This window comes from Eschrichtius robustus, chromosome 12 (assembly GCF_028021215.1).
Source record: "Eschrichtius robustus isolate mEscRob2 chromosome 12, mEscRob2.pri, whole genome shotgun sequence".
NCBI classification, from domain to species: domain Eukaryota; kingdom Metazoa; phylum Chordata; class Mammalia; order Artiodactyla; family Eschrichtiidae; genus Eschrichtius; species Eschrichtius robustus.
In genome coordinates this window covers 39,753,853-39,770,183 of record NC_090835.1, presented here as the reverse complement: position 1 = coordinate 39,770,183, position 16,331 = coordinate 39,753,853, and the positions used below count along the sequence as shown (strand labels likewise).

At 43.1% G+C, this 16,331-nt stretch overlaps 1 protein-coding gene across 1 annotated transcript in view; it reads right to left on the bottom strand.

Moving 5' to 3' along the window:
* Positions 1–7,853: 7,853 nt before the first annotated feature.
* Positions 7,854–16,331, bottom strand: part of PRKAR2A (protein kinase cAMP-dependent type II regulatory subunit alpha) — an 83,087-nt gene continuing 74,609 nt past the window's right edge. The window contains exons 9-11 of the mRNA XM_068557448.1: positions 15,261–15,326; positions 12,470–12,611; positions 7,854–11,981 (exon numbers count right to left, since the gene is read on the bottom strand). Of these exons, the coding sequence (XP_068413549.1) occupies positions 11,848–11,981; positions 12,470–12,611; positions 15,261–15,326 (342 nt within the window). The 3' untranslated portion in view covers positions 7,854–11,847. The remainder of the gene's footprint in view (positions 11,982–12,469; positions 12,612–15,260; positions 15,327–16,331) is intronic.

Below are 16,331 nucleotides of genomic sequence, written 5' to 3'. Positions count from 1 at the left end.
GCAACCAACAAAATCTCACAACCTGAAAAGATGTTCAAACTCATCAGAAAGCAAGGAAGGCAAATCAAAGTGAAAAATGTAACAATGGCAAAACTATGGAGAGAGTAAAAAGAGCAGTGGTTGCCAGGCATTTGAGGGAGAGGGAGAGATAAACAGGTGGAGCACAGGAGATTTTTTTAGGGCAGTGAAACTATACTGTATAATACTATAATGGTAGATACATGTTATTAGAATTTGTCAAAACCCATGGAATGTACAACACAAAGAATGAACTCTATGTAAACTATGGACTTTGGTTGATGATGTGTTAACATTGGTTCACTGATTGGAACAAACATACCACACTAGTGCAGGATGTTGATGGTGAGGGAAGCTGTATGCTGTGGTGGAAGGAGCTATATGGGAACTCAATTTTGCTATGAACCTAAAACTGCTCTAAAAAAAAAAGTCTATTTTTAAAAATTAATTAATTAATTAATTAATTAATTTGGTCCTGCTGGGTCTTAGTTGCAGCAGAGGGGCTCCTTAGTTGCGGCTCGCCTACTCCTTAGTTGCGGCATGAAAGTCTTTTTTTTTTTTTTAAAGAGTAACAATGAGAATAAGTCACTTTATATTTAGTAGACTAGCAAAAGTTAAAAAGAGCTACACCAACTCTGGCTTTCAGGGATGTGAGGAAAAGGATTTGTCCAAACACTGTTGACAAAGGTAAGATCAGTTATAGCCTTTTTGGAAAGCAATTTGACAAACTCCACTAAAATAAAAATACATATGCGGGACTTCCCTGGTGGTCCAGTGGTTAAGACTTTGCCTTCCAATGCAGGGGGTGTGGATTCCATCCCTGGTTGGGGAGCTGATATCCCACATGCCTCAGGGCCAAAAAAACAAAACATAAAACAGAAGCAATATTGTAACAAATTCAATAAAGACTTTCCACATCAAAAAAAAAAGCATATGCTTTTGGACCCTATAATCCCAATCTTGGGATTCTCACTTATAGAAATAGGTGTAGTGGAAAATATTTGCAAAGTGATGGCCCATTCACAAAAGCACAGTTGGTGACATTTTGGTACCTCCATATTGTTCTGGTTACTATACTGTGTAACAAATTACCCAAATTTAGTGGCTTAAAATAGCAACATTTATTTTGCTCACAAATCTGACCTTTGTGAAGAATTCAGTGGAGACTGCTCTTCTCTGCTGCATCAGTCTGGGCTGCTGAAAAGCTAGGGCTGGAATCATCGGAAGGCTCCTCACTTGAATTCTGGTGTCTGATTTTGGCTGTCAGCTAAGACTTTTCTTTTTTCTTTTTTTTTTTTTCTGGCCGCGCCGCCCTCAGCAGTGAGAGCGCCAAGTCCTAAGCACTGGACCGCCCAGGAACACCCACACGTGGCCTCTCCATGTGCCCTGGGCTTCCTCACAACATGGTGGTTAGTTTCCAAGGGTGATTGTCCCAAGAGAGAGCAAAACAGGTGGAAGCTGTATCATCTTTCTAACCTAGACTCAGAAGTCACAGAGTCATTTCTGCCTGATTCTATTCATTAGAATCAAAGTCATTAAGGCCAGGCTATATCCAAGGAGAGGGAAATTAGACTCCACGTTTTGTAAGAGAAGTATCAGAAAGTGTGTGGACCCGTTTTAAGTCACCATCAAAAAGAAGGAATTGGAATAAATAATACCACTTGAATTGGAGGGCCTGCCACAAAATTAGGATGAGTGAGAAAGGTAAGATGCAGAAAAGTGTATACAAAATGATCTAAATATGTAAACCAAAGACAAACCACTCTGTGTAAATGTGTGTATATATGTATAGTGTGCATATATATATATGATTATATAAACAAGGAGAAATATAGGCAACATATTCTTGCAACCAAGGGTTCCAGAGAGTGATGGTGATAGAAGGGAGAGGCAGAGGTAAGCACGAGAGAAAAAGATAAAAGACTGCGTTAAAAACTAGAAGTTAGGATGGGTTCTCCCTTATGCATTTAATTATAGGTATATATTTCACCATACGAGGAAAGTGATTTTTTCTTTTTTTTTGGCCATGCTGAGTGGCTTGCGGATCTTAGTTCCCCGACCAGGGATTGAACCAAGGGCCACAGCAGTGAAAGCACTGAGTCCTAACCACTAGACATCCAGGGAAGTCCTGGAAAGTGATTCTTTAGAGAGGTATGTTTAGGTGATAAAAACAATCAAGAAAGTTATGACCACCTTACCTTAAAACTCAGGATAGAGCAGGGAGGAATGACTGGTGTGCCCCAAGGGGGCTGCAGGGACCTGACAGTGTTCTTCATCTGGGCTGTACTTTGTGAGTGTTGGGCCTATGAGAAACCAGTGAGCGGAATGTTCTTGTTTTATGCATCCTTGGTATATTCCACACTTAAAATTTTTTTTAATTTAAAAATTAAAGGAAAGAAAAGCAAACATTGCAGAAAGTTCCTAGTGGGTAGAGTGAAGAGACAGGAGAGGGACCCTGGCCTGGGACTACTGGACACTAGGCTCAGTGGAGTGTCCCAGATGGAGGTATAAATCTGGAGTGAGCAGCATGGAGATAACACCCCAATCCAGGCTGTCCCTGACAAAACCTCCCAGGGAGGGAGAGAGGAAAACACAGAGTGGAGCCCTGGGTTGCTTCAACATTTAACTCTAGCCTCGGTAAAACCTGGCAATGGAGGTTGGAAAAAAACCAGGAGAACTGGATGCTCCTGAGAAGGTGGTGTGTTTTTTTGTTGTTTGTTTTCAGCAGTGCTGCTTGGCTTGTGGGATCTTAGTTCCCCAACCAGGGATCGAACCTGTGCCCCCTGCAATGGAAGCGCGGAGTCCTAACCACTGGACCGCCAGGGAATTCCGAGAAGGTGGTTCTTGAAGCAGGAGGGAGAAGTTCGCCATGGTGAATTCGGCTGAGACTCCAGAGAGCCAGCTCTGCCCTCATCTGTGCATCAGCCCTGTCTGCTCGTGTTAGCCACTCGGGAGGGCAGGGTTGCGCTGTGACAAATGGGAGGTGAGGAGGCAACTGCAGGCAAGTCTTAAGGCTTTTGCTGTGAAGGGAGAACAGTGGGGCAGGAGCTAAAGGAGGACATGGGGGACAGAGGAGGAGCCCTGAGCTTCTGACCCATCGCTTCTGTTTTTTCCCTAAAATCAAGGTGAGGCCATTGCTGGGGGAGGGTGAGCAGGGATGCAAGAGGTTAGAGGACAGGGCCGGGCAGCAAGCAGTGCAAGGGGCCTGGAGGTGAAGGATGGCAGGGAGGTGCTGATCAGAGACCTTATCTCAGGGATGTAACCAGGCCCCAGGCAGGAATGGGCCAGGGTGAAAGAGGTCATCCAAAGGTAGAGGGGATGAGAGTTGGACCAGGAGGTTGAGGAGACTGCAGTTGGGGAGCCTGATTTATGTGTGTGAACAGCTGTGGCTCCCCTGTGGCACCTTGTCCCTTCCACGCAGCCCTGGCCCGGGGCTGGAATTGAGGTAGCGCTCCTATCTGCTAGGGTCTGGGCCTGGGGAGCGGTGGGGATGGGAGTGCATAGAGTTGTTCTGGGATCAGACATCTCTCGGAATTCCTTTCCCTTCCTGTTTCTCAAACAGAGCTGGCCATTCTCACTCAACCCCACCCTCTCCAGCCTGGAGTCCTCCCAGGGCCCCCAGCACTCAAGGGTTGGATATGCATCTCTGAGTAGGGAACATGATGTTCTCACCTGGGCAGGGGAGGGACTCAAATCCCAGGTGTTCCCCCAACCCCCAGCCAGGCCTGGGACTGGTCCATGTGGGGAGGGGCTGGCTGCAAATCATTCCTAAGAATTTTTTTTTTCCAGAACAAAAGGCAGCAAAATTACCAAGAAAATGATTCCACAGGTCCAGAGTGGAGGTGATTCCCAGCCCATCCTCGACACATACACCCTTGTTACCAGCACATGTGGGGATTGAAGACTCTAGAGAGGCACTGGGAAAAATTCCCATTGTGTTGGAGGCCAGCCTGGTCTCAGCAGGCCCTACACCTGCACTTTTAATGTACCTTCACTTGCATGTTGTAAACCTGGCCCTTCGACCAGGTCCCAGATGTGAGGCTAGCCCTCTTATGTTATAAAATAGTTTCATCCATTTATCAGGTACTAGGATAACCCACCCTAGTTTTCAGTCATCAGGCCAGCTCTGTCAGAGAGTAGGGGCTGCTTTTTCTGTGAGCCCGAGATGCCCAGCTTAAAGTGAGCACAATGGGAGAGACCACACCAGCCACTGGGCCCCAGCCACCTACTGTAGTTGGGCCTTGGCCCAGCCCAGGCATGTGAGAGGCAAGGCTGGAATCCTCCTGGGCCAATGCCTCTGGGCAAAGCCAAGGGCAGGGGGGGTGGATGCCTTTCCATAAGCCTACCTCTTTCTTCACAGTGGAGCAAGCGAAGGCCCTAGATGAGAACTCCAACTCATCCTCGTCTGACTCGCCTCAGGCAGGTGCTGCCAGCCTGGTGGAACCATCTTGAGTTCTGAGGTAGAAGCAGTGCCCGAGTTGGAGGTCTGGGGGTCATATACCCTCTGTCTCCCAGCTCCATCCTGGTTGGGAAAGTGCTATGGCTTCCAGAGCTGCCAGCGGGAAGAGCCCCTCATTTGGAGGTCCAGGCCGATTCCTGGGGGCATTTGAGCCCATGCATGGCCCTATTTCTCACCCCAGGCATGGGGCTGGCTGCACAGCTCTGAAACAGGATGCCAGTGGTCCAAGGTGGCTCATGAAGGATTCTCACTTGCCTGGGACTAATGCACAACTGCCTCAAAGGTCTCTTCCCTGCCTGTCCTACAGGCCTAAGACTTAGCTTCAGGTCCCTTGCTTCTTCAGCTGCCTGGGATGGGCTCATGGCAGGTATGGGAATGTGTACTGCAGGTGTCCCTTGACGCCCAGGCCTTTCATTTTCAGAATAAAAATGTCCAGTTTAACTATGCTTGAATATTATGCTGGAAAGTGCTGGTCTGCTCATCTGGTGGGTCTAGACTTTAGCTCTTCCTTTTTACTTGTTTGCTAGGAAAAAAAAAAACCACACCTGCACACCTCTGCCTCCTCTTTCTGGGGGTTGGAGGGCCTAGCCAGAGAGGAGATTGCTGGATCCTAGCTTTCAGCAGCATATACAGTGGCTTTTGACCCTTGCCTCAGTGCAATTCTGCAGAGGGAGGAAGGGCCATGGAGATTTGGCTGGTACTATCTGTTTCGACAGCTCTTCCCCAAGAGCTGACTGGCAAATACCCATTCTTCTGCCTGTCAGGATGGACTGATTAGTGAAGTCAGGTCCTGCTGGCTTTCCTAGTGTCTGGGGTAGCTCCCAGTTCCCCTGTGGTTTCATATTCCAGTCTGGTCAGCCTTCTGCCCTGTAGTCTTCAAATGGGCTGGGCATTGCTTGACTCTGTGCACTTAAAGACGTAGAATAGAGAGAAGTGCCCACAGGATCAAGGATTCTATTTGCGAGATTCTATTTGCGAAGGAGTCAAAGAGGAAGGGGTGGAAATGTCACACAAAAGAGACACGTCCCACAAAATTTGATTCTTAGCACATCATCACAGAAGGCAACCTAGGCCAGAAAGGCATATCCAGCCAAACTTAATCTTGATATTTAGGGTGACTAGCATGAAGATGACAATTTCTGAGATGTCCTTACCTGGAGGGAGCTTTCCTTAAAATCTTAAATCTAGTCTTTCTCTTTTGACAGCTTCCTAGGTGCTTCTGTAACCATAATTATGTGATGCAAGCTAAAGCAGTGAGGAACATTGCATGCTTGTGTGTCCAAACTACTCACTTTAAGAGGAGGCAATGGGAGCCATATAGAGAAAAGCAGCATGACCAAGGGCAACAACAGGCACTGGAAGCATGATCATCCTTGAAATAGGAGACTGGGGCTGCTGTCTATGTGAGCCCAGAAACATGAGGATAAGCTCCATAGCACTGGAGGAAAGGTCCAGGAATGCCCTTCGGACCCCAGCGTCATTACTCTTGATAATTCCTGGGATTTAAACAGTGTCAGGAATGGCCACAGCAGGTAATCAAGATTTTGTTCAATGAACAAATGAGCTGAGTCAGACCTAATTTCTGACATTCCAATTCAGAACTTAGATAATACTCATCTCATCTGAATTCACAACTGATTATTTAATATGTTCCTGGTTGACACTCTGCATTTCCCCAATCAGGTAACAGTATGTATCACTCACTGGCCATCATCTGTGATAAGGCATTTGTCTGTAGAGAGGATGGGTAAAGGAAGCAAAATTCATATTTAACATGAATGTCTTGTGAAACAACCCCAATTTCCTTAATCACATTATAAGTAATACTGTTTTAATTCTGTTGCTATAAAATTGATGCACTAAGATTGCTAAGGATATATTCAGGTAAATTTTTTTTTTTTTTTTAACTTTTGGCCGCACCATGCGGCATGCAAGATCTTAGTTCTCCAACCAGGGATGGAACCCATGCCCCCTGCAGTGGAAGCACAGAGTCTTAACCACTGGACAGCCAGTGAAGTCCCAATATTCAGGTAATTTTGATGGCACAGATTTCTAGCTTCCTGTTAGAACATACATAGAAAGCAAAGTCCTCCTATGATATTTACTCTTCAAGGCTGAGACTGTGGACCATATGATCTTGTCATAGTCCTGGCACTTCCTAATTGTTCATAGCAATACCACCACCAAAACCACAAAGGCCAAACTATTTAATTTTTAAAGCCTTGAAACAAGGTCAATTTGGCTTTGAGGGTTCAACTAGCAGTTTCTTGGGCCCCACGTGGGTATTTTTTATATTCACTTATTACTTGGCCCTTTTGTACTGCCAGGTGAAGGCAAGATCAAAGTGGAACATGATTTTGTTATAGAATGAGCTTCCTTTGGTCACTGGGAAACATACTATAAATACAGCGGGCTATCGCAGAGTCATTGCTAGTTCTGCTTATAGCCATGTTACAGAGAAGGAAATAATTGTCAGACAGGAGATGTTTTCTGCTGGGCTTCAATGGTGAGTGTATCTTCCCCAGCAAGGGATATATTGGATGCCCTTGTACACCATCCCCAAACAATTCAAATACCATGCTGTCATGGTTAATTTTATGTGTCAACTTATGGGCCGTGGGGTGCCCAGATATTTGGTCAAACATTGTTCTGAGAGTTTCTGAAAAGGTGGTTTTGGATGAGAGTAACATTTAAATCAGTGGACTGAGTAAAGCAGATTGCCCTCCCTAATGTGGGTGGGCCTCATCCAATCAGTTGAAGGTCTGAATAGAACGAAAAGCCTGACTCTCCCAAGTAAGAGAGAATTATCCTGCCTGACTGCCTTCAAACTGGGACATTACCTCTTCCTGGGTCTTAAGCCTGCCAGCCTTTGGGTGGGAAATATGCTATTGGCTCTCCTGGTTCTCAGGTCTTCAGACTCAGACTGGAATTAAACCATCAGCTTTCCTAGGTCTACAGCTTGCCAACTCGCCCTTCATATCTTGGGACTTACATAACTGTGTGAGCCAATTCGTTATAGTAAATCTCTCTCTCTCTCTCTCTCTCTTTTTTTTTTTGGCTGTGCTGTGCGGCTTGTGGGATCTTAGTTCCCTGACCAGGGATTGAACCTGGGGACATGGCACTGAAAGTGCCAAGTCCTAACCACTGGACTGCCAGGGAATTCCCATAAATCTCTTTATATATACACACACACACCTCACACATACACGCTATTGGTTCTGTTTCTCTGGAGAACCCTAATATATATGTCCAGGCCTCCTCTCTAATTTTTAAGAGCTCACACCCCAATCTCAATAATGTACCTGCTAGATGAATGCTGTGACGGCCTAGAACCCTGAAATGAGGACAAACACACAACACAAGGCTGCACCAAAAATTCAGATATGATTTGTCAGCCTTTATTAACCAAGAGCAAAGCTGAGCCCTAGAGTTTCCTTTTAAAAAACCCAACCTTGTTTATGGCAAACAATGATTTAATCATATGTTCAATACTACAGAGCAAGAATTGATCACCTTCTAATCACTTATTCTTCTGAGATTAAAATACAAGTGTAAAACAGGTTAAAATAAGATTCTCCCCAATGATTTAAAAATAATTCCAACTGAAAGACATTTCAAACACTATGTGTAGAACTCAGGACCAAAAACACCTTAAAACATTTTTACCTTTGAGGTAGCACAATAATGCTGAATTAGATTTCTTTTATTACAGTGAGCTTAGGAAAACAATGAGGAATCTACCTTTTGCTCAAGGTGGGCTAAATGGTTTTCTGCAAATCCCCCATGAGTTTAGTGACAGTTTTCTCCTTTTTTTAGAAGTATAAAGATAGCCCTGCAGTGTGTAAAAGGAAACCCATGGGAAGGCTGCTTCCCATAAAATAGACATTAGAATCATTGAGGAACGTCAGCAGTCAGGACAGGAGGAACAAGAGGTAATTGTAGTGAAAAACCAAAACAACTTGTATCTTGGCAAGATTGGTTTATAAGTGCATGTCAAGAACAAAAAATTCAACATTAGCCAACTGAAAACAAAATATAGAAGATGACATTCATGGGTCTTTTTCCTTTTTCTCTGTGCAAAAATGCTCATTCAATTTTCCTAAATGAGAGAATTGTTTGTACACTGTGACAGGACATGGAAATGCTGTGTGTCCAGGGGCTGTTGGGTGCCAGTGGCACCTCTCACTGACTACTGTACCGTTGTGACTAGAGAATCTGGGCAATAAGAGGATGAACATGACCTCTCCTGGCTGGAGAATAATTTCTTGACACTATGCTGCTGAATTCGCTCATTAAACTGTTCAAAGAAAAAGCTCCACCCTGATTTCTGAGAATCTACTGCAATTATACATAACATATTTATATATAAGGACTATGGACTAAGAGGACAGAGCAGATGAACCCTTCCTTCAGAGAATACAACCAAAAGAAGAAAGGGGGTGTGATAAACTGGGGCCAGCAGGAAGAATAATACTGCAGGTTGAACCTCAAGGCTCTCAGGTACATTCTCCACCATGCAAAATCAATAGCAAAGCCAGAAAAGAGATCATGAAGCTCGAACCCATCATAGAAGAGAACAGTATAAAACAATTATCACAAAGACCTCTTCCCAGCACATGCTCCTCCCTGTGAGGCTCAACTCTCAGTGCAGGGCTTGCCCAGCACAATGTGGACACCAGAGTCCCGAGTTGAACTTGGTCTGCCACCTTCGATTCCTCATGCTGTAAAGAGAATTGCAACACTGTCAGACTCCTGGCACCTTGGTAATGGCTGTGTCCTTTTCACTCACACTGGTCCCTGTAAAGTCTCCCTTCCTCAAGTCAGACCCTCAAGGGGCCCTATACGCAGTGAGGGTCTGGACTGATGATCCATATGTCAATCTGCAGTTAGAGCAGGAAGACTTAAACCTGATGAATTCTACTTTGTAAAACAGAAAGCATCAGTAAGTGCGGGGTGTCAAAGAGGCTTCTATGGAGGGGAAGATTGAACTGGGATGTGAAAGAGGGCAAGGTGAGAAGTCCCATCCTTAGCAGCCTGCGCGAGTGACTGGCTCGGAGTTCACAGCTGGCCCTAACTAATGCTGGCATGCGGGGTGTAAGGGAGCATCCACTCTGTTTGTTTATTTATTTATTTTCATTTTTGTTTTAAAAATATTTATTTATTTTATTTGGTTGCGCTGGGTCTTAGTTGAGGCAGGCAGGCTCCTTAGTTGTGGCTCGCCAGCTCCTTAGTTGCAGAATGCAAACTCTTAGTTGTGGCATGCATGTGGGATCTAGTTCCCTGACCAGGGATTGAACCCGGGTTCCCTGTACTGGGAGCGGGGAGTCTTAGCCACTGGACCACCAGGGAAGTTCCCCCGCTCAGTGTTTAAACAGAGTCCTTACACAGTCTGGGGCTACACCTCTGTGTCACTCCTGAAGTTGAATGTACCTGTTACCTGTGTAAGAAACAGGTATGGTTCTTGTCTGCTAAAGTGCAATATGTGCTTTCGTAATTTATATTGGATAATAAAGCAACACCGTAGAAACTAAGAACCTCAGAAAACCATGGGAAAAACCACACAGGCTTTCCCAGTGCTAGCTGCCTGTTTTGGAGTATTAGTTACAATGTTTCACAATTCTGAGAGCTGCAAGGCAGGCTACCTAGGGCAGTCTGAAAGAGTCCTTCTGCTTTCACTTCATGGAGCACAAGAAAAAGGGAGAATTGACCAAGGTTGTGATGGGTCACCACTCTGAAAATCTCTTGACCATACTGTTCATGGCAAAAGCAGACAGCCTGGCTTAGGAGGACAATGGAAGGTGACCATATGGTCTCCATCACTGTCTACAACAGGAATGACTCAAGCCCCAGCATGTAATCACTTAGGGATTTATTGAGATATACAAGTTAAAAAAATTCATATTGGAAAGGGCCTCTTGATTTAATATAAACTTGGCTATGACATCCAAATTTATCTTTAGGTAAATTTCATACTGCTCTTAGGATCTTTTGTAGCATCTGATTCTAGGTTATTCTGAAGAAAAAAAATTTCATTCTGAAATATATCTAGTTAATTACAATAATTCATTAGAATTCTACCTGATATAATCAAAAGGTTTAAAAAGTTTTAAAATACAAGCTAAATTACTTTCCTCTGAGATTAACAACTGGAACCCTAAATATCCCAACATCTTAATTAGAAAGGTCTTTGCAGTAATTCTATGAAATTGTAAATGATGCTGATTTTAAAAAGCTAACAAAAAGAGCTGATCTTTAAGATGAATGCCTGAGTCAGCTGACAAACTGATATATATGAATATGTCCAGGGGAATTCTCTAAATAGAGAGTTGTTTTTTTTTTTTTTCAAAAAAATAGCTGCTTCTTCTTTAAAGAGTTTAAAAATTGACGGTTCAACAAGCAAAGCTACATAACAACTCTGGTGTAGAGGGAAAGGTCTCTCTTCGCCAGCACACTGCCATCAGTCAGTAAGAGCAACTGGTAATAAGAGATGGGCAGGAGTTGCCCAGGAAAGTATTTAGATCAGATACAGTCATGGCACTCCCAGACGCCAGCTCCTTATAAATGGACAGCAATTCACTCATGCAAACTGCACAGAGATTAAACAAAACAAAATCTACTAAAACAAAATAAAACACCCCCGCCCCCAACCCAGAAAACCTTCCCTGGCTCTCTGCTACCTGTAAAATGTGCTAAACTCAAATTTTCTGCTCTAACGTGGGTTCCGATGTCTGATCAGTGTGCTTTGGGGTGCTGACCTGCTGGGCCCTGGGCAGGCCCTTTCCCTAAGCATCACTGAGAGTTTGGGGACAGCTGTCATGTGTGTCACTGTCAGCAGACAGTACAATGCCACAGGACCACAGACCTCCATCACATCTGCCACCATTTTTGATGGTAAAACCAAAGGCTACAGTTGTGGACTTTCTCAAAGGACAAATGAGGAAATGGAAGGCTATAAGAGGTTGGGGGAGGGTGTCTACAGTAATACAACAGGTTTGTGCCAACCTGTGGTAGCTTCCAAAAGCAACAGTAGCAGCAAGAGAGGAAAGGAAGATGTTTACACTTTGGACTTTGTATCAGGCACTTAACTTGTTGGAGAGACATGCCATTTTGAACCAAAGATGTGAAAACTGGGTTGGAGTAATCATTACAATTGGTCTAATAATGGGCTTTCAGAAGCAAAGTGGAGGTGTGGGTTGAACCTCTACCCATCCTTTAGTGCTGACTTCCAAGTTTTCTAAACGCCCACAGCCATAGCAATGGCAGTGGTGGCGGCAACAGCAGGAACAGTTCTGTCACATTTTCTGTTTGTGTTCTGTGGCTGACCAGAAGGTTTTGGGGTCACACTGAGAAGGCTCTGGGGTGTGGCACACCTACTGCCCAGGATCTATCAGATCCATGCTGGAGCCGAACATCTTCACCAGCTGTTCCTCGTAGTGTGAGATGTTCCTCTTCATGATGTCCATGCAGGGCCCCAGAAGCCTCTCAAATGCTTGTACATCCATAACTGCATTGTTAAAAAGAGGTGAGGGAGAGAATAAGTTCTCTACACCAATAATTCAGTCATTTCCCTCATGCAAACCTTTTCTTAAACATATCCATTCACGTTGTAGGAACTGGACTATTGGATACTGGACACTTGGAAAAAGAAGGGATGTTTCTATGTGAACACAGCAGGACTATGTCATCTAAGTTTGAGACTTTGCAGAGCGCAGCAGCACTCATTCCCTCTGTTCCCACACAGCCCTGGACACCTGTCTCCATCACTGCTCTTTCCACACAGCCAGGAGGTCTATACGCCTGTTCATAGGCTATTGTCAGTGCTCAAAAATGTTTGCTAAAGGAACACATGCACCCATTTCTGGTTGGTCACACAAACTGTTCAAGCCTAGATGTGAGTGAGAGCTGACAGAGTAAGTCAAGGCTTGCTGATGGGAAAAAAATACTGCATGTTAGAAAAAAAAAAAACACTAATGCATATAGAATTTTTCTTACCTAAGCATTTCACATCTCCCACTGCATAAGCCGAAGCAGCTCTGGGTTTGTTGGTGACCAGTGCAAGCTCTCCAAAGTACTGCCCCTTATGGCAGCGGGCAATCTCGACCTCCTGGTTCCCACCATCCTTGTTTGCTTTAGTCTAGAGCAGGTAGAGAATATGACCGGGGCTGATTCCAGAATCACAACCAGGCACGTCCAGTTGCACACACTTACATTCCCTTTTCAGTACACTTAACACAATTACTTAGAAATTCATGTTGCAGAGACTCTAACTGTACCATGTAAACTGCATGGGCTAATCTCAGTGGCCTGGTTTAACCAAATGAGTTGGCTTTTACCAAGAGGTAAGGTGTATATATATATGTATAATATTATTATAGTATATATTAATATGATATATTAATATAGTATATAAAATAGTATATAATGTTATGTTAATATACTATATATTAACATATAATGCATATTTTTATATATTTTATATTTATATATTATACATATATGAATGCGATCCATTTGGTAGATGCTGACTTCTGAGACACAGGGTAGAAGGCAAGGTCTTTTGCTAATTCTTCCTAAATAACGTCCATGCTTCGCATAGGTTAAGAGTCACAATTCAGGGCTACTTCTTTTTGACTTGAGGCCATGCTTTTCTAGGACAATACTTTACGTTGACAAATTTTATTTTTAGGTACTATCTGCATCTTAAGTTAGTGGTCCCCCTACCATATTTGTTTAGAAGAGTTAAGTAACTAAATATTTTTAAAAGTAATGTTCAACCTTGAAATATGGTGGTTTAAGAAATCAAGCAGGTTATACTTTGTGCTTTTCAAATTACTGAAAATAAGATACTATATTTTATTTACTATCTAGAGTTTCTTTTTTTTTTTAAATTAATTAATTAATTTATTTTTGGGTGTGTTGGGTCTTCGTTTCTGTGCGAGGGCTTTCTCCAGTTCCGGCGAGTGGGGGCCACTCTTCACGGCGGTGCACGGGCCTCTCACTGTCGTGGCCTCTCCCATTGCGGAGCACAGGTTCCAGACGCGCAGGCTCAGTAGTCGTGGCTCGCGGGCCTAGTCGCTCTGCGGCATGTGGGATCTTCCCAGACCAGAGCTCGAACCGGTGTCCCCTGCATTGGCAGGCAGATTCTTAACCACTGCGCCACCAGGGAAGCCCCTACAGTTTCTTCTTTTTTTTAAAACAAATCCGTCTGCTAAGCTAAGCAATAATTTAAGTAAAAAAATACTTAAACATTAATAAGAATTAGTCTAAATCTTTAAGAACGACTTTATGTTACAGGCAGATAAATAACTTTTTTAAAGGTTAATTTATTATTATTATTATTATTAATTAATTAATTTATTTGGCCGCGTTGGGTCTTCGTTGCTGTGCGTGGGCTTTCTCTAGTTGCAGTGAGCGGGGGCTACTCTTTGCTGTGGTGCGCGGCTTCTCATTGCGGTGGCTTGTCTTGTTGCAGAGCACGGTCTCTAGGCGCACGGGCTTCAGGAGCTGCAGAGCGTGGGGCCCAGTAGTTGTGGTTTGCAGGCTCTAGAGCATGGGCTCAGTAGTTGTGGCACACGGGCTTAGTTGCTCTGTGGCATGTGGGATCTTCCCGGACCAGGGATCAAACCCATGTCCCCTGCACTGGCAAGAGGATTCTTAACCACTGCGCCACCAGGGAAGTCCCTGAAGGTTAATTTAGAAAAATAAACAAAAGTACCACACTGGCTTACATGGTGTGACTTTTCCTCCTTTCACACTTCTGCCCTGACCTGTCTGCTCTGAAGTTGATCTGCCCCTTCCGAGCCACTGCTCTCTCTCCAATTTCTGTTGTATTCTCTGGGACTGCAGACGTGTTCATGTCTACCTAGTCCCTTCTCTAGAGTAGCACTTATCACACTGTACTGTGAACACCAGCCCCCTGGGGGTTTTGATACAATGCAGATTCTGATTCAGTAGGTCTGGGGCAGAGCCCAAGACTGAATTTCTGACAAACTCCCCCTTTCCCAACCCAGTGCCACACTGCTGCTAGACCTACAAACCCAACACTATGCTGTGATCAGCAGGTGTCAATGAATATGAGAAATGTACAAACATATATCAGTAGTCTAAAAACTATAAGTAAAAAAATATATTTTTAATTAGGAATCAAGCCATCTTATAGGCAGTAATCATATTTTTCTTTCTTTCTCCATACTTAACTTTTACAAAAAATATTCCATAAAAGGTTTTAAACTAGGTTGATTTAGTATTATAATGTAACTCAGTATTTTAACAAATTCTTTATTCTTAAAAAAATTGAAACAGGAAATCTGATGATGATGGATTTATGGTAAGAATCACTCTTCCCACCTATAGGTCACTGTGTTTTCTAGGTCTCCCTATCCATCAAATGGCCATAATAATAATTGTCCTAGAGACCTCCCTTCCTAGTGCTCTAAAAAGGAAGCTTTTTCATATTCAACACTCACATGTATTTTTTATTATATAATTGCCCCATTTTCTGTTAGGGTGCTTATCCTTTTTCTTATTGATTTGTAGACCAATATTTCTCATATCATTAATTATGTAACAGAGGTAAAGGCAATAGGAACAAGAAAAAATATACTAAATATTTATCAATGAATGGGCTTAAACATTGGTCACTGTCAGTCACATATCTCACATAATGATGGTTTTGATACACTAAACACACTTCACATTATTAAAGCAAACAGTTACTTTCTGTGCATATACCTGGCATCTGGATCTCCCCTGGCATAACTCACACCATCACACATAAACTCACCTTGCTTTTAATCAAGATGCTCACTTCGCCGGACTCTATGATGTAAAAGCTATCAGCCTTTTCACCCTGAAAAGGGAGAGGAGGTCAGGTCAGAGCCATATATATGTATTAAAGTGGGACACAGAAATAGATCATTTTCACATTGCCTGAGCTTGAATTGGTATTTATTTTCCAAACCTACAAACCAGTCAATGGTTAACAAATTCAGAACAAAACGAGAGGATCCTGATTGCCAGGGATGTTAGTCCAACCATGACTGACAAGCATCTCTCACTTCCTAACATGGAGTATTCACATTTGTCTCCATGAATATGCCCCGGCTGGTAACTGCATAGAGCATCAGCCCACGCACCACAACGAAGAGTAGATCCCCCGCTCGCCGCAACTAGAGAAAGCTCGTGCGCAGCAATGAAGACCCAATGCAGCCAAAAATAAATAACTAAAATAAATTTATTAAAAAAAAAAAAAAAGAACACAAAATTTGGAGGGCTTAAACTATCTGATTTTAAGATTTACTATGTAAGGCTACTGTAATCAAGACAGTGCAGTATTATTAACTGAGAGACAGATGTAGATCAATGGAACAAAAAGAGACCAGATATAGACCCAAACATATATGGCCAATTGGTTTTCAATGCAAGTGTCAAGGCAATGGGATAGGAAAATCTCTTCAACAAATGGTGCTGAAACAATTGGACATCCATATGAAAAACCCTAACCTTATACCATGTAATTAATTCAAAATGGATCATAGATCTAAATGTAAGATCTAAAACTATGAAACTAGAACTGCACGGCTCAGTACAGTAGCCACTAGTCACATGGGCCTACTGGGCACCTGAACTATGGCTTGTATAGATTTATAGGTGCTGTAAGTGTAAAATACACATTGAATTTTAAAGACTGAATATCCCCCAAATGTAAAATATCTCATTATTAAATTTTTATATCACTTAGATGTTGAAATGTAATATTTTAGATATATTAGGCTAAAAATATATTATTAAAATTAAGCTCACCTGTTTCATTTTTTTTTAATTTGGCTACTAAAATATTTTAAATTGTATGTGG